Source organism: Ipomoea nil, unplaced genomic scaffold (assembly GCF_001879475.1).
Source record: "Ipomoea nil cultivar Tokyo-kokei standard unplaced genomic scaffold, Asagao_1.1 scaffold2705, whole genome shotgun sequence".
In the NCBI taxonomy this organism is placed as follows: domain Eukaryota; kingdom Viridiplantae; phylum Streptophyta; class Magnoliopsida; order Solanales; family Convolvulaceae; genus Ipomoea; species Ipomoea nil.
Window position 1 is genome coordinate 2,166,587 of NW_017619133.1, and position 22,463 is coordinate 2,189,049.

General features: G+C 36.8%; 1 protein-coding gene and 1 long non-coding RNA gene across 3 annotated transcripts; both read right to left on the reverse strand.

Moving 5' to 3' along the window:
• Positions 1 to 1,326: 1,326 nt before the first annotated feature.
• LOC109156410 lies at positions 1,327 to 22,001 on the reverse strand. Its single transcript, XR_002050025.1, has 3 exons — positions 21,766 to 22,001; positions 12,370 to 12,372; positions 1,327 to 1,339 (listed from the first exon to the last, which is right to left on the reverse strand). It is a non-coding gene; the product is annotated as an uncharacterized LOC109156410 (long non-coding RNA).
• On the reverse strand, positions 17,933 to 21,771 carry LOC109156407 (zinc finger CCCH domain-containing protein 48-like). 2 transcript variants are annotated; one of them, XM_019304259.1, is made up of 11 exons: positions 21,519 to 21,771; positions 20,376 to 20,622; positions 20,042 to 20,342; positions 19,856 to 19,951; positions 19,664 to 19,753; positions 19,449 to 19,550; positions 19,190 to 19,336; positions 18,874 to 18,993; positions 18,725 to 18,784; positions 18,531 to 18,628; positions 17,933 to 18,441 (listed from the first exon to the last, which is right to left on the reverse strand). In XM_019304259.1, exons 2-11 carry the CDS (start codon positions 20,558 to 20,560, stop codon positions 18,288 to 18,290), a joined length of 1,353 nt encoding a protein of 450 aa, XP_019159804.1. In that variant the 5' UTR covers positions 20,561 to 20,622; positions 21,519 to 21,771; the 3' UTR covers positions 17,933 to 18,287. The 2 variants fall into 2 exon arrangements, with proteins under 2 accessions (XP_019159804.1, XP_019159803.1); XM_019304258.1 differs by having other exon boundaries at positions 20,042 to 20,622.
• Positions 22,002 to 22,463: the final 462 nt, after the last annotated feature.

The window sequence follows — 22,463 nt, forward strand, 5'->3', positions numbered from 1 at the left end:
GGGATTTGGATTAGCCTTGATTAGATTAATTGATTATTTTTCATGTGTTAATTCTTCCAATTTCAGTTTAATGATTGAACTTGATTATATTTATTTTATGTATTTTAATTGTTGATTGTGTGACTGGCCATTGCATAATTCTAATATTAGGGTTCATAAGAAGAACTGACAGGTGAATTATGAACCTAGAACTCGTAAGATAAACACAATTAACCTAAATTAGACATAGCTTTAGGTATTTGTGGTGATATTTGATTGTTGCTTAATGGGTTTAATTAATGTTGATGAGATATCGACAGATGATCACAGTTAATTGAATACAACCTAGTAGCTCGACGGAGTATTAGGATATATTTGAAACAATCATCACTATAGTCATAAGAATTAATACTTATGAGAGTTAATTAATTATCTAATAGGTAAACTCAAATCCCTAGTCTTCTCTCAATTGAAAGTTTTCCTTTGCTTTAAATTCATAAATATTCTTTTAAATTACATTCATTCTATTTATTTGTGTTTCTCCTTATCAACCAATTGATTATTCAAGATAACAGTTGGTAGTGTTCTTCGTGGGATCGACCCTGGAATACTCCAGGAATTTATACTGTAATTGACTCTGTGCTCTTGCAGATTATAGCAATCAGGACTACCCCCAAAAAAAACTACACCCATGAGTTCACGATAACCAAATGGATGCTAAAGACAATGATTTGGCATTTTGGAAAAAACTATGTGTGCGATAACGTATTGGACAGTGTGCATAAATGTCAGGAACATAACATTACAGTTTGTCAATGTTCAAACCATGGCAAGGACACATCCATTCTTCGAGTTGTGTTTTCTGTGTGTGCACTTACTTAAAGTGGTGTGTGAACACAACCCGGCCAGGTGATGCGACAGGCGGAGTTGTGCACTTTGGCAATGCATTGTGTGTCATAATGTACGGAGTATTTGACAGTGTGCATAACTGTCCAGAACATAGGATGAATGTATTAGACAATGTTTAAACCATGGTAGATCATCATTCGCTAGAAACTTTGAGAAGACTCACAAAATATCACCCATCTTCTTTCAATTGTTTGTGCACACACAAAAGTACGAGAGTAGCAGATATCATCCAATTGTATGCTTCCACAAAGGATAACACATGTATTCAATTTAAACCAAATTGAAGGGTGCACATGTGTATGCGGACAAATCTTATTCTTACCTTCATTGACGCTAGTTGTCATCCTTCTGTAGTAGCATCCGCCGGTGATCGGAATTTCTCGTCTGTCTCCGAAATCACATGAACCGCATATCAACTGAAAAAAGAATCACATATAAATTAGACTCCTTCCTTATCTTGTCATCATAATATCTTAGAAAGAATCTAAATATAATATTAGTTTGTAATTGGTATTTGGACAAAATTACACAAATATCCTTTCTAATTAATTATGTTCAAGATCCACATAAAATGATTAATTATCTAGACCATTGATTGAGCAAATTTGAATGACTTGGATTAGTTCATAGGTTCCTATCTAACATATGGTTCTTACTTGAAGCCTCCACTATATATATATATATATATATATATATATATATATATATATATATATATATATATATATATATATATATATGGAAGGGTTCATGTGCGGATATAGCTTCTCGTGCGGTTAGATCTGAGCCGTTGATCAAATCTAAATCAACGGCTCAAATCAATGAAAAAAAAAAAAAACGTGTGTTTGGAAGAAAGCCACGCACCTTAAGTGTTAGATCTTAAGTACAAACTCACGCACATTAAGTACAAAACTCGCGCACATTAAATACCAACTCACGCACATTAAGTACAAAACCCACGTACATTGTTTTGTTGGACAAGAAGACGCGCTTTTGGTATACGCTTTTGGTCATTTAGACGTGTTGCATGCTTCTTCATCCAACACACATTAACCACAATCTCACGCACAGTAAGCACAAAACCCACGCACTTTAAGTATTAACTCACAGACTTTAAGTTTCAACAATTACTGATATTAATCACTACCCTCACACACATTAAGCACAAACCTTACGCAAATTAAGCACAAACTCCACTCACATTAAGAACAAATTTCACGCACCTTAAACACAAAAGCTCACACTTTAAGTTTTACTAACAACTCACATTAAGCACAACCCCACGCACATTAAGCACAAACTCACGCACCTTATGCACAAGACTCACGCATATTATATACAAAACTCACACACATTAATCACAGAACCGCTCACATTAATGTTGACCTAAATACAAAAATTACAAAATTGCCACCGCATTTTTTTTTTTAAATTTTGGTAATCCTGAACGTTGATTTAAGCGAGATGAATTGCCCAGATTAAACCGCACAACCGCACCTGAGCAACCTAACTGCACCAGAACCTAATTATATATATATATATATATATATATATATATATATATATATATATATATATATATATTCTAGTGTTCTCGTGAGTTCATCCTATTTTCGTGAGTCCATCCTATTATACGAGTCCATGTGGGCAGATCTGGGTCATTGAATATTTGATATCAATGGCTTAGATCTGACCAACTGTGCAACTTTGCAATTGTGCACGACAACTGTGCAATTGTGCACTTCACTTGCATAGTTCATGTTGTACAGTTGGCCAGATCTAAAAAGCCATTGATATCAAGCATTCAATGGCCCAGATCTGTCCACACGGGCTCATATAAAAAGATGGACTCATTTGATCACTAGTCATATGACATATATACACTTACACGTGTACTATTTTTTTTAGTTAGCCGCATAAACGCTCGCTTAGACCGTCTAGAGGTTAGGCGCTACTCTACCGCCCGACTAACGCCTATTGCAGCCATAATTTTAATTAGAGTTAATACCCAAAACCGTCCTCGACTATAGTGGTTTTTCTCAATTTCGTCCTAAACGACTTTGGTGACCTAATATCGTCCCAGACTTTTGTGTTTTGCTCAATTTAGTCCCAGACTTTTGTGTTTTTGCTCAATTTAGTCCCTCATTTGTTATTCTGTCCATTTGGTGTTAAATAAATAGATAATTCAGTAATTTTAATATTGGCATCTCTTTACTCATAGACATGTGAACTGCGAAATCCCTTTTTTTTTTTTTTTAACGAATTACTCCTAAAACTGCGAATATAAAATTTAATTTGCAGGTCCGGGAGTAATTCTGGGTGTAATTCGTACAAGAAAGAGGAATTTCGCACTTCACAAGTTGAAAGTAAAGAGAGATCAATATTGACATTACTGAATTGTCCCTTTATTTAACACTAATTTGACAGAATAACAAATGGAGGACTAAATTAAGCGAAACACAAAAGTCTGGGACGATATTAGGTCACCAAAGTCGTTTAGGACGAAATTGAGAAAAACTACTATAGTCGAGGACGATTTTGGGTATTAACTCATTTTAATTATTGCTTTGATTTGCTTACTCCATATATCTATTCGAAGGGAAATTTCGAAAGTGGGAAAACAAGTGCTGCGCTCCAAACATTAATTGTTTCCTTATATTCTTCCTACCATACATATAAAAGCCATACGTACTGCATATTGAAGGTGTGAGTGGAAGAATTATATTGGAGGAGGTTTGATGACGAATTGTTGAAGCTTGAAGTGATTATTTGGCTTGCACGTATTCACTCAAGTATATGGCCTGGTGAAGATTGAGTTGGTGTAATTGGCTAAGGTCATAGTGTGTATGAATATCTTACCAACCCTTGTAATTTTTGGTGATCATACAGACGTTGGAGATTTTGTTCTGAACTGCGTTACCAATTAATTTATCCTTTTTTCATTTCCTTTACTTATTTTTATCTTGTTATCTGATCTTTAACTGGATCTGATACAATCTATAATCCAAATAAGTAATTAATTTAAAATTAATTTAAGTAAAAATCAACTAGAAACTTCTTGCATTCAAGATTCACGATCCTTTTTCAAATCAATAATTCCATTATGCATCTTGGAATGGCCTACATATACAATGCACATTTCCTTTTCAGGCAACAGGAGAGTTTGACTTCTGATTCCGTCGAAAGAAATCCCTCTTGCCAAAAGAGCGCTGAGTTTGAAGTGAAGTGAAAAGCAAGAATGCTTAGGTATTCTTATAATTGCTTGTTTTTATCAAGTAGACCGACCGACCCTCAAGGAAATTGCCTAATATGTGTGGGACTCTGATTAGTTGTTGTACATTAAGGGGAGAGCTTTTTGGCAATAAATTGAGACTCATTTCCAAACTATATTCCCTAGACTCTATATGTGGATTATTTTTTGTTGATGTAAATCAAATTATGTCACATTTTACAAGTCTCCTCTACTGCAACTTTGTTTCCTTGTCGAAAACTGTTGCTTATTGTGCCTATACTACTTTTATTAGGTTATTTGCAACAAAATTCTCAAATGCTATCCTGGCCCCTATCACTCACTCTCAACCCCATGCACATTTGTCTTTAATTTGGTCGTCCGTTAAAATATAGCAGTGCAACAATGTTGCATTCATCTTTCACTCTTTACCTAACCATTGACCTCTAGTTCAACTAGTTTGAACTCGATCGGTTGTCGTTAAGAAAAATCTAGTAACAAGTGGAGTTCTTTTTGAATAATATATAATGATAAATTTTAGATGGAGTAAGGTTCAAATTGGCCACAAAACGTAACCTGAAAATGCAATTAGGTCACTGAACGAAAAAAAGTGTAATTAAGCCATTGAACACTCCAAATGTATGCAATTTCACCGGATAGCAGGTTACCATCAATTTTAGCAGGTTACCTACTTACGTGGTAGCTGAGTTGGCATTTTTAATAATTTTAAGAGCAAATTACACTTTTAGTCCTGTGACTATTGGGGGTGTGTTAATTTGGGTACGTGACTTTTAAAACTAACAATTTAGTCCTTTAACTATCATTTTTTTAGCAGATTTGGTCCTCCCGGCCAAATTGCCGGTGGAATTCGGCCGGAAAGATGTTCAAATTAATAAATCATATAATAGTGGGGGTAATTCCGTCTTTTTAACATATTTGGTCCTCCCCTGTTCTTTTCGTTTCTTAGCAACCCATTCCCAGTTTTCAGCATTACACAACCAAAATTCAAAGAACGCCTCTCCCTCTCTCGAACCCAAACCCAGAATCAAGAAGGGGTTGGTAAAGTTTCCGCTTTTGAGAAAAATGAGCCTCAGAAATGGCTTCAAGGCCCGGCGATCTCTGTACCATTTATGGAAGGAATCCTCCGTCGTAGATTCAGTCGGAGCGTCGAAGCCCCGGACCCATCATTGCCACCAGCAAGCTAAAGTGTATTCTCGGTTCCCTCAATCCATTTTCAAAAAGACCAAGGAGGTTGAGATGTCGGTTCCCAGCATAATTTCTCTGGTGTTCTCCTCCCGGAGTAGCTCCTCCGCCGCCGCCGCACTTAGAATTGTTGAAGACGCGGCCTATTCTCACCAAGAACATCACCTGTGCTTTCCAATACTGCGTTCGGTTCTTCACTCTATCTTCGAACCCATCGCCGCGGAGCTCCGATTCGTTCGTTCTAACCACCCACAAGAAATTCACTTCAGATTCCTCTAACCCAACTTTAATCTCCTCCAATTGCTTGGACGATATCTCTGTTTGAGACCCGAATGCCACGTACAGAACTTGCTTCCCCTGTTCATGAAACCAGGCCAGAGTAATTTATCTTGGTTTCTCTCGTCACAAAATCAAACCTAGAGCAATCCTCCAACCACAATAGGTTCAAACAAAATACTAGAAAAGAACCAAACAAACAAGTTTAACTATCACAAATCCCACTTTTCCACGGCAAGAACTTTCCATACAAAGTTAAATATTAAATCAACTCTGTGATACAAAGTAAAACAAAAATCATGCTTTGTCAAAAAAAAAAATATTGTGCTTTCTTTGCCAATTATTCAGCCTTCTTGGTTTTATTCCTTATTCTGGTATATGACCAGTCATCGGAGAAGGAGATGACGTCGACGATATCGAGAGGGATTTGCAGAAGAAGGGGCGGTTGGCTTCATAACTTTCCCCTTTTTCATTAAAAACTTAAATTGACCATTTTACCCCTATGAATAAACCATTTAAAAATATTTGTCTTTTTCCGGCAACATTTGGCCGGCAATTTGGCCGGGAGGACCAAATCTGCTAAAAATTGATAGTTAAAGGACTAAATTGTTAGTTTTAAAAGTCACGTACCCAAATTAACACACCCCCAATAGTCACAGGACCAAAAGTGTAATTTTAAATTTTTAAAAAGAAAATGACGGGGTGGCCAGCGGTCACCTCGTCGTTTTTTTTTAATTTATTATTAAAATTTATTAAAAATTATTCAAAAATTATTAAAAATGTCAACTCAGCTGCTACGTAAGCAGGTAACCTGCTAAAATTAATAGTAACCTGCTATCCGGTGAAATTGCATACATTTGGAGTGTTCAGTGGCCTAATTTCACGTTTTTGGAGTGTTCAGTGGTCTAATTACACTTTTTTCGTTCTGGCCTAATTACGTTTTGAGGTTACGTTCACTGGCCAATTTGAACCTTATTCCTTTTTAGATTTTTGTCGTTGGAGTATGCATGGTACACAAACATGATGTAGGAAATTGATTTTATAACCATATTTTCACGACTCTATTAGACTATTACATAAGCATCATGGTGAAAACTATTATAGTGAGTATATTAGAATAACAAAGGGAAAGTAAGCTACAATACAATAATCGAATTGCATAAAGAAGCGAGGAACTGGAAGGGCATCAACTGATTGACTATAACGTACATTTTGTCTTGAAATCTGCGAGAACCGTGGAGGGATTTGGCAATGGCTCCAATGCTGGGTGGCACCAAAGGCCGATTTGCGAGAGCGAAGCCGCCTGAACACGGCTGGAGCTCTGCCCTTCCACAACCTCTGCATTATGCGCCGGAGGAGGAGGAGGAGGAGGTGGGACGACCGGAGACAACAACGGAATTGCCATTTGAGTGGAGGAAGAAGAAGATCTATCTTCCAAGGATATGAAATGGTTGTAGGGAACCATCTCTTCTTTATCCAATTTAATTAGTTAAGAGCCACCGGAGCTTTCTTTTGCAACCTCGTAGGGGAAGACGCCTTACTTTGTGAAACCTTTACCTCATTATTCTCCACTTCCATTTAAAAAAAAAAAAAAAAAAAAAAAAAAAAAAAAACACAAGAAACAACCTTTGGAAAACCAAAGAATTATATATATCTGTATATGTCGTGCTGTGTTAGGGCAAGTATTGTAGATTTGTAGTATTGTTTGTTCTTTGATTCTAGTTTTTTGCGCGCATTGCGCGATTGGGATAATGTCCAATGTTTTTTTTTTAAATAAATACTTTAAAGTATATCAAGGCAAGATTATATCGAAATTGTTCATGCATAGATAATTGAATATTGAATTTGTGTATTTAAATAAGTAATTTTAAGTTTACAAATGTAAGATAATATAGTCAAGATTGATTATAATTGTCAATAAAATAATTGTATAGGTATGATTGAAACCAAATACGGGATATAAGGGAGAGCAAATAAAAATTAGGGCATAAAATATTAAATACACTAATATTGAAAAGCTAACTACTGATTGCTAAACAAGGACATTGCGGGGATAGTTTCCCACTTGAATTTGTTGTGTGATTTGAATACTCTTTTTGTCAATAAACCCCCAAGTAGTTAATATGATTGGCTTAATTAGATTTTTTCTATTTTCTTAAAACAATTATTATTATTATTATTATTATTATTATTATTATTATTATTATTATTATTATTATTATTATTATTATTATTATTATTATTATTATTATTATTATTATTATGTATACCCTTAGGTCATTTTACATGTTAATCTAAACAGTTAATTTTTTCAAATATCTTTTTACCAATCGTTATATAATTCGCAGGTCAAATCCGTTAATATAATCCGCTGATGCTAACCGCTAACCGCTAACTGCTGATTGTCAAACAATGACATTGCGTGATAGTTCTCACTTCAATTTGATGTGTGATTTAAATACTCTCTTTGTCAACAAATTGCTCAAGTAGTTAATATGATTGACTTTATTAATTATATATTTTTTAATTTTTTAATGGTATTAATAAAATACTTGGTAAATAAATATATAGCATTATTTTGTATTACAACTTTGATATTTAATTAAAAAAATAGTGCACAAAAAAAATAGACAATGTAGTGGATATAATCAATTGATGAATTTGAATGTAAAGAATTGTTACGTACTGATGGAATAATTACAGAGCAGACCTGGAGCGAAGAAATATGGAGCAGATCACACCCGGCACCGAGTGGACTACGCACGCGGCCGGATAGACCATGGAGGGGTCTACCTCCCCGGGGTCCTCGACTACTACCACGGGGTCCCCGGTTACTATGCACACGGAGTGACGAACCACCCCGGGGTCGGCCAACATGGGTTCGACACCCCGGGGTCGGCCAACATGGGCTCGACACCCCGGGGTCGGCTCGGTTACTGTGCACACGGAGTGACGAACCACCCCGGGGTCCGCTCGGTTACTGTGCACACGGAGTGACGAACCACCCCGGGGTCGGCCAACATGGGCTCGGCACCCCGGGGTCGGCCTACGTAGGCCCGGCCACCCCGGGGTCGGCCTACGTAGGCCCGGCCACCCCGGGGTCGACCTACGTAGGCCCGGCCACCACGGGGTCGGCAGGGATACCCCGGGTCGGCCTACGCGGGGTCGGCCCGGCCGAGCTCCGAGCTTGGCCGGGACGGGGTCCGCACGATGTCCGAGTCGTGCGACTCCTCCTGCGTAACCCGGGCTACGCTTTGGACCCGGTCCTGAGCTAGTACGCGGTCAAAGCGCCAGATCCAACCATCCCCCAGTTTAGGGGGAGCGGTTAGAGGTTTGTAGCATATAAAAACCCCTCCCCGTGTCCTAACAATGGACACTTGATTTCTATATTCTACCTTCTTACAATACTTGTAACGTTATTACATGTCCCGAACATCTGTAATAGCATTTTATGCTCAATTAATATAATATTTACCGTTTTATTATTTATTTCTCATATTCAAACATATATACGGGTTGTATAATCCGGACCCCCGGGTTCATATAATCCATCACATACATTGAGAATAATAAAGACAATATAACTAATGAAATTATTTCTCTTAATTAATTTATTGACAATGAATAATTTTTTTTAATAAAGACATTGTATGGACAAAGTATACCCCAAGAATCAAAGTGACTCTACTTCTTTGATGCGCGTAACCTAACTAACTCTAGTATACCCCAAGAATCAAAGTGAAGCTACTTTTAATGAGAGATGACAAATCCAAGTAAATATTAAAAGATGAATTTTTAAAAAGTTAGAAGATAATACGTTGTAACATTTTATTTATATATATTTATTTTTCTTGGTTTAGAAACACGAAAATAATGAGAAATACGCCGCAAGTAATATGCAATTGAGATAAATTTTGTAATTTGCAATTACACAAATCTCCCTCTCGTGACTAACAACTTCTTTTTCACGGCAATATTTCTCCGACTTTTGGCTGAATTGGACGGACTACAATCTTCCAACGTGGTTACTTCTCACCATCTCACTTTATATGTTATACATTAAAAAAATATTCTTTAAAAAAAAAAAATTGTGAGAGTTTAAGCATGATTCTCATACCAAAAGGTCACACGGCAAATGATTACTATCAACATCTTTTCAGTCGAGTCCGTCGCAGATGTCATAAATTGATTTTGAATTCAGTATATATGTAAGATTTAATATTCAAATTTATTTTTGGATAAAAACATAACTAAAAATATATAAACCAATAACATATTAAGTTTACTTAACATTTATTGGATGCCATAAACTGATTGTCCCACTATTAATTGAAAAAAAAATTATTAACCAATTAACTAATGTCACATAATGATATACGAATTGGAAGATAAAAATAAAAGGTGTATGTAGTATTCACTTATCTGTTCCCTACTCGATCTAGTCTTATTTGCTTCATGAAACTGAGAATCACAAGACTATTTTGAGATTATTAATAAAATTTTAAATATTTCATTTTTACTTACTATATATTACACTCTATTTAGAATCTATACGGTTGATATATATTATTTTATAACAAGTAAAATTTATAAAATAATAGTTTTACAATTAAATAAGTCTTAAACAGAAGAAGTCAATGAAAGATTGGGGAAAATAATTATAGGTTATGTTTGGTTCGAACATGAGAATAGAAATTCAAATTGAAATAAGAATTAAATACTTAGTATAATTAGAATAAGTTTTGATAATGTATTTTACATCTTTGGTAGTATGGTGAAATTAAAATGATTGTTAATATTGATGTTTAGTTATGTATGACTCTATATTGATCTTACGTGTGAAGAAGTGAAGAGGTGATGAAATGAAGAGAGTTAAGACTGAATTAATGTAATGATACCTGATTTAAATTAGGTAATTAGTTTTGTAATTATAAAGTAATCAAATCCTATATCTGTAAGCACACAATCCACGTAACAATTAATAGATACGTGGCTATTAAAACAGAATTTAGATTACCAACCTCCAGCCATAGCTTTAGATCTTGATCACCAGGGACTCGTAGTCTGATGAGCAGGTTCCTCGGGCTGCTGTAACATCTCCGTAGGTTTTAGTTATGTTTCTCTCACTTCTCTCAATGACTTTAGATGGTGTATGATACGTTAACCGAGCAGTGAGAGGACTTGGGAGTCTAAATAACCTACATCCCATCAATGTAGGTAACTAATTACCTAATGCTGACTAAGTTCTAATACTTAGTCAGCCTATTGATTTGCACCACTTAAATATTATTGTTATTATATAATAAACTTAATAATAATAATAATAATGATAATACATAAGGAAAACGTTACATTCTCCCACTTGGTGCAAATACGGAACCCAAGAACAAGATTTACACCAACCATAATGACATGTCCTCCTTAGCGCAAGTAATATCCATTATGATCAAATGCAAACTGTCATTGAGTCCTTTAGGTAATCAAACTTAATGAAACAAACCATATGTTCATTTCAAGTCCACTGAAGTATATTTTCTTATTGAGATAAACTGAATTGTGTACACACTCAAAGAAAGTGTCTGAAGTATCTGAAGAAAAAAACTTAAGTGCAAAAGAATTTCATTATTAAACTGAATGTATATACAAATTACAAAGTGGACGAAAGTCCCATTTTCTGAATCAGATCCTTGAATTTAGACAGAGGCATGCCTTTAGTCAAGGGATCTGCTAGCATCAACTCAGTATTAATGTGTTCAATGAATACAACTTTATTCTTGACACGCTCCCTAATGGCTAAGAACTTGATGTCGATGTGTTTACTTCGACTCCTAGATTTTTCGTTCTTAGTTAGGAAGACTGCAGCTAAGTTGTCACAATAAACTTTCAGTGGCTTAGATATAGAATTCATAATTCTAAGCCCGGAGATGAAATTCTTGAGCCACACACCTTGCGAAGTAGCCTCAAAACAGGACACGAACTCGGCTTCCATGGTAGAAGTGGTTATTAAGGATTGTTTAACACTTCTCCATGAAATTGCCCCACCAGCCAATATGAAGACGTACCCGGAAGTCGATCTCCGAGAATCAACACAGCCAGCGAAGTCCACATCAGAATAACCAACAACATCGAGGATGTCCGTCTGCCTAAAACCCAACTTGAAATCTTTAGTACCTTGGAGATACCTCAGAACTCTCTTCACAGCTCCCCAGTGGTCTAAGCCTGGATTATGCAAGTACCGCCCTAACATACCAACGGCAAAGGCAATGTCGGGCCTTGTACAAACTTGAATATAGCCGAGACATCCAACCGCTTCAGCATATGGAACATCCTTCATACGCTCCGTCTCCAACTCGTTCTTAGGACATTGGTCCAAACTAAACTTATCCCCTTTTGCAATGGGAGCAACATTCGGTAAACAGTTTTTCATCCGAAACCTTTCCAAAACTTTGTTAATATAGGTTTCCTGCGATAGACCCAGTATGCCCCGGGACCTATCCCTATGAATCTTTATGCTAATGACATAAGATGCTTCACCCATATCTTTCATATCAAAGTTTTTGGAAAGGAACTGTTTCACGTCACGAAGCATCCCCACCTCATTAGTGGCGAGTAGGATATCATCCACATATAAAACAAGGTAACAGATTTTACTCCCACTAACTTTCTGGTATATACAAGGATCTAAGGGACTTTCAACAAAACCAAATGATGAAATGACCCCGTCAAACTTAATATACCACTGACGGGAGGCTTGTTTTAAACCGTATATGGACTTCCTAAGCCTACACACCAAATCCTCACCACCTCTAGAAGAGAAACCTTCAGGTTGTTTCATATAAACTTCTTCTTCTAGATCACCATTTAGAAACGCGGTTTTCACATCCATTTGTTGCAACTCAAGATTAAAGTGTGCAACCAAAGCCAGAATGATTCGAAGAGAATCTTTCTTTGATACAGGAGAAAAGGTCTCCTTGTAATCAATTCCTTCTTTTTGAGTGAATCCCTTAGCAACGAGTCTGGCCTTGTACCTCTCAATGTTACCTAATGAGTCTCTTTTGGTTTTAAATACCCATTTACAGCCAATCGGCTTGGCCCCATTAGGTAACTCAACAAGGTTCCAAACTCCATTACTCTTCATGGAATTCATTTCATCTTTCATGGCTTCTAACCACAAATCGGACTGTGCACAATTCGTAGCTTGTGAAAACGTATGGGATCATTTTCAGCTCCAATGTCAGATTCTTGTAGATACGATACATAATAGCTAGGAACTGCTGAACGCTTTACCCGAGTAGACCGTCTTAATGTTGGAACACCAGTACCTTGTGAAGGTTGTGGCGCAACTACCTCTTCAGGAACTGGATGTAGTTCTTGGATTGGTTCAATTTCGGTCTGTGCGGGTTCAGGATCTTGCTGAAAATCCTGTATTGGTTCAACCATTGGCTCAAAGTCTAGCTCAGGAGGTTGCTGTAAGTCCTGAACTTGTTCTTCCAATGGTTGAGTTTCAACAGCTTGTGGAATCTCAACAATGGGTTGCACAACCGCAGGCGGGACTGAAGGCGCATTGCGTATAAGTACAACTCCGTTAGATGACGTTGAAGGGCAAGAGTCAACATGATCAAATAAAGGAACTAAGTCCTTAAATCGATCTCTCCCACTGATCAAGTCATCTTCAAGAAACTTAGCATTTCTTGATTCCACTATCCTAGTCGTATGTTTTGGACAATAAAACTTATAACCCTTAGAAGACTGTGCATACCCAATAAAGAAAGCACTTATCGTCCTCGGGTCAAGTTTCTTTTCATGTGGGTTATAAATCCTCACCTCAGACGGACAACCCCAAACACGCATATGATGCAAACTCGGTTTCCAACCTTTGAAAAGCTCAAAAGGTGTCTTGGGGACAGCCTTGGTCGGAACCCGGTTTAATATATACGTTGCCGTCTTGAGAGCATCGGCCCATAATGATTTTGGAAGTGTGGAGTTGCTCAGCATACTCTGCACCATGTCCAAAAGAGTCCGATTCCTTCTTTCAGCAACACCATTTTGATCCGGGGAACCCGGCATGGTGTATTGGGCAACAATCCCATGCTGTTGAAGGAATTCAGCAAATGGACCCAAAGCTTGTCCATTTTCTGTGTATCTACCATAATATTCACCACCTCTGTCTGACCTAACTATTTGTATTTTCTTCTTGCATTGGTTTTCAACTTCAGCCTTAAAGGTTTTAAAGGCATCCAATGCTTCATACTTATGATGAAGTAAATACACATAGGTAAATCTAGAGAAGTCATCTATAAAGGTAATGAAATATTTCTGACCCTGCATATCCATATCTGGACAGCATATGTCAGTATGAATTATCTCTAATAATGTTGAACTTCTATTGGCACCTTTCTTCGACTTGTTAGTCTGCTTGCCTTTAATGCAGTCTATACAAGTCTCAAAGTCAGTATAGTCTAGAGTAGAAAGTACTCCATCCTTTACCAACCTTTTAATGCGATCAAGGGAGATGTGTCCCAATCTCCGGTGCCACAACATTGAAGATTTATCGTTAACACTACACCGTTTGGTGCCAGTTTGAACATGTAAGGAATCATAACTTGCATCGTTTTGTAAGTGAAGACGATAAAGACCATCAGACAGTGTACCATTTCCAATACAAGTAGAATTATCAAATAATTTAAAATACTTGTCTGAAAAAATAAAATTGAATCCAAACGGTACAAGTCTTGAGACAGAAACCAAATTTCGTGAAAAAGTTGGTACGTAAAATGTCCTCTCTAAATTCAAAACGAAACCACTGTCTAAAATCAGCCTGCAAGTCCCTACAGCTTCAACCGGCGAGCCCATCTTATTTCCGGAGAAGATGTTTCGCTCATTTGACATCGGTTGTCTCAGATTTTGCATATCCTGTAAAGAATTTGCAATGTGGATTGTTGAACCAGAATCAATCCACCAAGTGTTAGCATTAACATCTGACATATTGGATTCAAAACAGACAAAGGAAGAGATCATACCTTTCTCAGACATCCACTTCTTAAACTTTGCACAGTCCTTCTTCATATGCCCCTTCTTCTTACAAAAGAAGCATTTCTGTGCTTTCTTAATGTCAGTCTAAGGGGATAATTTTGCTTTCCCTTTAGCTGCAGTGTGGCGCTTGCCAGATCTCCCTTTATGCTTTGCTACTGCAAGCATGACACTCTCCCCCTTTTGTTCCTGACGTAGTCTCCCTTCTTCTTGCACACACTTATTAATTAGATCATTAATGGTCCATTTCTTGTCATGTGTGTTATATGCAATTTTGAAGGTGCTATACTCAGGAGGGAGAGTGTTTAGTGCAAAATGCACCACAAATGAGTCTGGCAGCTTGATCTCCAACTTGTCTAGTTGAGCTGCAATATCACTAAGTTGCATGATGTGACTGCGCACACCATCGGCAGGAGAATAACGAAGGGAGGTGAACTGCATTATTAAGGTGCTTGCTAGGGATTTGTCTGAAGTTTCAAACTTCTTGGCAATGGCCTCAATACACTCTTGAGCTGTTTTAAGCTTATCAATCGTGCGGCGTATATCACTCGAAACCCGAGACTTAATGAAAAACATGCACAGGCGATTGTGCCGTTCCCATTTAGCCCAAATGTCTTTGGCTTCTTGAGCGCTCGTCGCGGTTATAGCCGGAGGCGCGGGATGGTTAATAGCATAGTCCATCTCATTCATGCCAAAGTAGATCAGGAGCGCATCATTCCACTCTCTATAATTATTAGGAGTAAGCATTGGGACCTGAACGTGTGAGACAATTGGGATAGTTTCTGAAAGGAAATTATGAGTTTGTTAGTTTTGATTTTCGAGGCACAAAAGAACTAAAGTGCATATTTTGCCAATGCAAACTTATGCAAAAGATAAATTCAAATGCCATAAAAATTGCCTGTGGGCTGAATTTTTACGCATAATGAATTTACCAAACTGAATGGTGAAAACCAGAATGGGTACGGTTTGGGTGTTTCCACCCTTGATGACAAAACTACCAAAACTATATGCCGATACATAATCCCTGTGGGCAAATTATGATCATAGCCTGGCATTTCGTCCTAATCAATCCTACAAATACAACAAAATTGCCTGTGGGCTAAATTTTGCCATATCATATAGAATTAACTACAAGGATATTGCCAACTCTTTATGTGAGTGAATCTAAATACAATTTAAGCAATTAAAGATGCTGTGGCTACTCTTTAATCACAAAATTGTAATCACTTGGCAAATGGTAATTTAAAGCCTAGCAAACAGATTAAACCAAAACATGATAGACAATCTTTAGGTATACTCCCAGGAAAGTTGGTCGAGACGAAGCTCGGTTAAATACCAACTCCTTAGACAGAGTAGCGTTGCAAGGGGACTAGTAGCAACAAGGCCTTTAAGCCAGGGCCATAGAACTAGTATACCTCCCCAAGAAACTTCCCTAAGTCATGTATTCTCATATTTGAAGTAAAATTGTTTGAAAGATCTATAATATGGTTATAAACCTGTGGATAAGGCTTTAAATTTGGGTAAACTAGAACTTTGATTTACTTTATGTGCTTTATAGCTTTAGAAAGACACGAGCGGAGCAATAACTGAATGAGTAAACTAACATGCTTAATCTATCCTTAAAATGCACTAAATTCACCTAAAGGCACTATAACATGCGTAATAGGCATATAATTCAGACTTAAAGGCACTAGATTCATACTTAAAGAACATGCTTATCTAACATATGCATAATTATAACAATCAAATTAATGCAATAAACAGTAATACATGCTCAGATTATGCACATTATAACTCATGCTCCACAATTAAATTGTAATACTGAATACAATTTAAACTGAAATTCAATATTAAATTAAAATTCAAACAAATTGAGACAGAATAATTTGTTCAAAGGAATTATAATTTAATATCAACTTTAGAAAAAAAAAATTTGAATAAAACCCATAAGAAGAAGCTAAATATGATGAAGAGAGAAAAGGAAGAGAAGAAAAAAAAAAAAATTCAGCAAGCCCAAAAAAAAATTTTTAGGCCCAAATTTCTGGCAAGCCCAAAGCCAATTTTTTTTTTTTTTTTTTTTTTGGAGCCTAGGTCTGGCCGAATTGGGCCAGACCCGGCCCAAAATACAAAATCTCATCATCTTCTTCATCTGCGCTGCGCGACATGAACAGAGGATACAGAGAACCAAATCGACGCCGAGACGGAGAAGCAGTGGCGGAGAAGCCGGGAGGACCCGACTCCACCACCACCGCCAGACCACTCGCCACCGCCGCCACGCCATGTCCGTGTCTCCGCCGCCGGCCACCTCCGCGCCATTGAAGGAGGCAGTTGGTGTCGACACTATCGGGAGCAACCCAGTGCCGCCACCACCGCCGTCCTTGGCGGGAGTCAGCCAGCGCCACCGGAGGGGCGTGCATCGCCGGCCAACGGAATTCGGCGAGCACTCCCCTTGCCGGCGAACGGGAAAAAAAAGGCGAAGGAAAAAAAACGCAGAGCAGTACGGGAAAAACAAATCTGGAATTTTTTTTTTTTTTTTAACTAAATGCGGAAAAAAAATTACACAATATTTCCAGCAGCCCAACAGAATTGCACATTACATATGTATTCTAAATTATACAAAGAAAGTATAGCATATGTAAATGACTGTATTATGCAATTGAATCAAGGCTAGGCAGAGATAAAATTGGCTCGGATACCAAATGTAAGCACACAATCCACGTAACAATTAATAGATACGTGGCTATTAAAATAGAGTTTAGATTACCAACCTCCAGCCATAGCTTTAGATCTTGATCACCAGGGACTCGTGGTCTGATGAGCAGGTTCCTCGGGCTGCTGTAAAATCTCTGTAGGTTTTAGCAGGTTCCTCGGGCTGCTGTAAAATCTCTGTAGGTTTTAGTTATGTTTCTCTCACTTCTCTCAGTGACTTTAGATGATGTATGATACGTCAACCGAGCAGTGAGAGGACTTGGGAGTCTAAATAACCTACATCCCATCAATGTAGGTAACTAATTACCTAATGCTGACTTAGTCAGCCTATTGATTTGCACCACTTAAATATTATTGTTATTATATAATAAACTTAATAATAATAATAATGATAATACATAAGGAAAACGTTACAATATCTGTATTTTCAAAAAGTTGTCAACCAAACAATGTGTATGACTTTCATTCTCATTCCTTGTGTCTAACCCTATAAACCATACACACCCTTAGTTGTATGAAATTATATAAGCAGTATACATGGAAGACTAATGTAAGATTGTGAGGAAATATGGAAAAACACCTAACATTACAACTAAGTAATCAAAACTTAACCTCTTACTAGGAGAAGCATATTGTGAAAAACAAATGATCAAATTCAAATCTATACAATATATCATCTAGACTACAACTTTGAAATAAGCTGTTTACAATTTACAACTTGTAAGTTGTAACCCAGACTTGCCATAGTGGTAAGGCATGAAGATATCATTTCTTTACACAAGAATACAAAATTGCCAGAGAAGAAAATGCAGTCTGGCTGTTGGCTCTCTGTCCCTTAAAAAATATTCAACAGCCTTTCTTCCTCTGATAGTTAGGCTAAACTAGATGTCAGCTGAACTTTGTGCAAATAGCATTTGGTCTGTCTGACCAAGAAATGGTGTTTCCAGTTGCATCAACTTGCTTGAGGAGCCATGCCAATGGCTTCTCCCTGCAATTTCCAAACAGAAACTTCTCCAGTTGCATCACCGGTAAAGAACAGTCCTCCGGTCCCTATTTCAACCGATCTAACTTCCCTCTTCGCGAATAGTCTGCCCCTTTCAGAAAACCTACCACATCCAGAGAATCAGCAACTAGGATGAGAAAGAAAGTGAAGCTTTCAACAGAACGAAGAAATATATGGACACTAAACACTTACGATGGCAGGTCATATAAGCGGATAGTATTGTCATTGCAGGAGCAAAGCAATATCGGTTTAGCTTCAGCATCACATATCCCACAAAGAGCTAGTACACCCTGAAGAAGTGGAGAACAATACGGTTAACCTACAAGATTAGAGATGACAGTGTTAACAAATCCATTAACCTTAGGGAAGGAAAAACAGTAACTTACAGTTTCCTCTTTATGTTCATAAAATACTTCTAAGCTCCCATTTTCAGTTGCAGCCCACACCTGAAGGAAATGAGTGAAAAAACAAAAGATTACAAACTGGAGTTTTTTCAGAGTGAAAGCCATCAAAGTGACAACGAAGTAGTTTAAACCTTTATAGTGTTGTCCAAGGAACCAGATAACAAGAAGTTGTCCCAGCAAAGGACAGACATGACAACATCAGCATGCCCATTTAGTGTCTGTAAGCACTGCAAACTTTCCAGATCCCACATCTGCAACAGAACATTATTCACGAAAAGATTCTCAGTCAGGAAAGAATCAAAACGAGATAAACAGTATACAAGAGAAAGCACCATCCTATGAATAAAAAGTAAATGTGATTCAAGGTGTTGCATCATTAGATAAAACAAAACGGTTGATTAATCATATGACTAGAACAAATCAAATATTGTGGAAAGAAAATCATACTCTGATCGTATTATCCATGGAACCCGAGTACAGCCTATTAGCACCGACAACAAGTGAAAGCACAGCCTGGGTGTGACCCTCCAATGACGAAACAAGCTCTGGACTATTTACTTCAGAAGTGAACTTCCATGCCAATATGGTACCATTCTGTGGGCAAAAGACGCAAAAGTGTTAAACTGAGTTATACGAGCAGGTTTAACATGTTAGATTGAAAATGTGAAAGCCAGTAAAAATAAAGCATTCTAACAGCAGTAACTACCTCTGTTCCAGCAAAAAGTTTATCATTGCCGACAGTCATTGCATAAACTTGCCCAGTTGGTCCATTAAGGTTAAACTCTATTTGAGTGTGAATGTTCCAGACCTAAAACAAGGAAACCATTTACAATGTAGAAAGCATTAATGTGGACCGAAGAAAAGAGTAAAATGCACTTGGAAGGGAAAACAAGAAAGCTTAAACGGCAAAAGAAATACTACCTTAACAACATCGGGCAATCCCACAAATACCCATGGACCTTCACCAACTAAGCATCCTACTTCTTTGTCAAACTTAATTACAGCACCACACTGCATGAGAAGGAGAATTACCTTAATATCATAATTATTCCCATGGAAAAGTGTGAAACTATGATGGTCTACCACAAGTTCTAAACTAAAAACAATACAAACCTGACCACTGTGGCAGTCCCAAACCCGTACAGATTTGTCATTGCTACTTGAAAAGAGCTGGTTGGAACCAGAGGGAAGAGCAATTCCAGTAACGGCCTAAATTTAAAAAATAAAAATAAAACATTAAGCTGTGATACGAAATCTTCAGCATTAAAACGAAAACCTGACAACAATTTTGATAAGTACCTTGGTATGACCTTCTAACTTTGCCAACATCGAAAACCCATCACCAAATGACCATGCATGCACGTCCTTACACTTGTCTCCATGAACACAATGGTTAGTAACCCAGTACTGGCATAGCTTTATTTGAGGCTTCTGAGCAACTTTGCCCTTAGATCCAGATCCTCTGGAAATTGAAACTGTTTTTTTGGTCACTGGTCCTGTTTTGCTTCCAGAATCAACAATTCCATTTGTCAAATTAGTTCCAGTCTTTGGGCTCATGTAGCTTGAGTTCCTCTGAGAAGTTTCGGGTCGAACATAATGCCTATCATCATCATATATGGTTGAAAGGGTCTGCCTCGGTTGCTGCAATGATGATTCTGAATGCAGAAACTGACAGGGATTCCTATTGCATCTCCCTTGAAGCCAATATATACACACCTTGTTGTATACACGGCCACCTACTCTGAGTCGGTTAAAAACTGATGCCTCTGGTCTTTTTGAAACAGTGTGTACTGTTTTAACAACTGTTTTCACAGCCATAGCAAATAATTTTCAATGTAGAAGATTGGCAAATATGACAATTGTTTCCCCAAATTTCTGATCTGCAAATACAAAAGCCAACAACAGTATTAGCATCTCACATAAGACACCTAAAAACATAAAAGTGGATGAAAAACTAAAACTTAAAACATGTGAAGTAGAACATAGTTATGAAGTCCAAGTTTTAAATGATAGCAGTATGCAAATCCTAGAACAATTCAGTCCAAATGTGGATATGAATTCAACATAGTAAATTAGTAATTGGGAAGTGAACCAAATCAGTGGCAAATGGGCTGTTAAAAAATTTAATCAATTATGGGTTAATATTAACAGGTTACATCACAAATTATTGAGATAGTTCAACCATTTTGCCCATCAATAAAATACATTATTCTAACTAATAAAATACATCATCTTACCTTAAAAATTTCATTATTCTCACACACATAATTTACTTTATTCTAACACATAAAGTACATTATTTTATCTCATAAAATACATTATCTTACCCCGGTATATTCATTCTTCTAGCATACGCATGGAGTTAAAAAAGTGTAGTTTTGAACCGTGGTCCACACACGGTCCACATAATAATTTGCCTAAAATTTTATATTAAGCCTCAGTAATTTGATCAAAATGGTAAGATGGTATATCGTAAAAATAATAATATATTATATTTTGAATAAAATTTTGCTAAAATTTATTACTTTTTATTAACCTATTATCAACGTGTTTACTTCTCAAAGCATGGGTTTAAAATTCAACCAATTCAAATAAACCCAATATAGAATGACCAATTTAGCAGTTTTGTCTGATGAATACCAAATTCCAATATGTACACGCAATATCTTATCAAGTAGGGCCGTCTCCGATCGCAAGTTTTACTAATGATCGAACAATTATTGGATCTCAATTGACGATTGCATTCAAGGAAGAAAAAAGGTTCAAATTCATTAACCTTTTGTACAACCCTAAACAATTCCGATTTTCCGTAGCGGTCTGGATCATCTTATCAATCCAATCAAAGAATACCCAAAATATGCACAACCCAACATTAAACCCTAAAGTTGAAAACTTGCAGTTGGAATGTGGCCCAATACTCGCATCCATTGCTTCCGATCCCATCGGTGGAATTGCAAACTCTAAAAGCTAAAGAACTCGAATAGCGAACCTGAGATGCTTGTACAGCTCGGCAGTAAACTGACTACAGCAAGTTCAGATTGGTACAATCCGAAGAAACAGAGCAACGAGCGAAAACAGGGTTTACGGAATAGCCTCAGAATTACGCGAACGATTCCAAAATTAGCGGAGCGAAATTTGGAGATAAAGTGGAGGCGGAATCATCATATATTTATAGGCTGTCCGGTGAAGGCGGTGATTATTAAGTGGGTCGGGCCGGGACCCATCTTTACCCGAATTTGACCCATCTAATCTAAATAAATTTTAATTTCAATTAATGGTTTGGCACAATAATTTTAATTTTTTGGTTAGACCTTGCAATGTCTTGAGTAAATCCTATTTATAAGAGATATACCTTTAAGCATGTAATATATTTAAATTAATCTTCATTTTTATCATGTCAAATTAATTTTTTTATACGGGTTAAATTAATTTTTTCATATAAGAAGGATTCAAACTCTCAAATTAACTAGATTTAGTTCTAAAGTTAGTAAAAAAATCAATTTTAAGCTTAAAAAGACAAAAGTGAAGAAATCAAAATTAAAATTAAGTCATCTTTTAGAGTAAAACTTTAGTATTTGTATAATAATTGTCATAAACCATTAAAATAATAATATTCAAATGTAAAATTATTTTTAATTCTATTTTTCATTTATTTAAGTTAATACTAGTATACTATATATATATATATATATATATATATATATATATATATATATATATA

What these genes read in the sequence shown, in the direction of transcription:
- LOC109156407 (XM_019304258.1), bottom strand. Translation starts at nt 20,560, where the DNA reads ATGGCTGTGAAAACAGTTGTTAAAACAGTACACACTGTTTCAAAAAGA. An exon ending in GGGACTGCCACAGTGGTCAG is followed by an intron (nt 19,754 to 19,855) that starts GTTTGTATTGTT and finishes CTTCTCATGCAG; the next exon opens with TGTGGTGCTGTAATTAAGTT. An exon ending in AACTTTTTGCTGGAACAGAG is followed by an intron (nt 19,337 to 19,448) that starts GTAGTTACTGCT and finishes TTTTGCCCACAG; the next exon opens with AATGGTACCATATTGGCATG.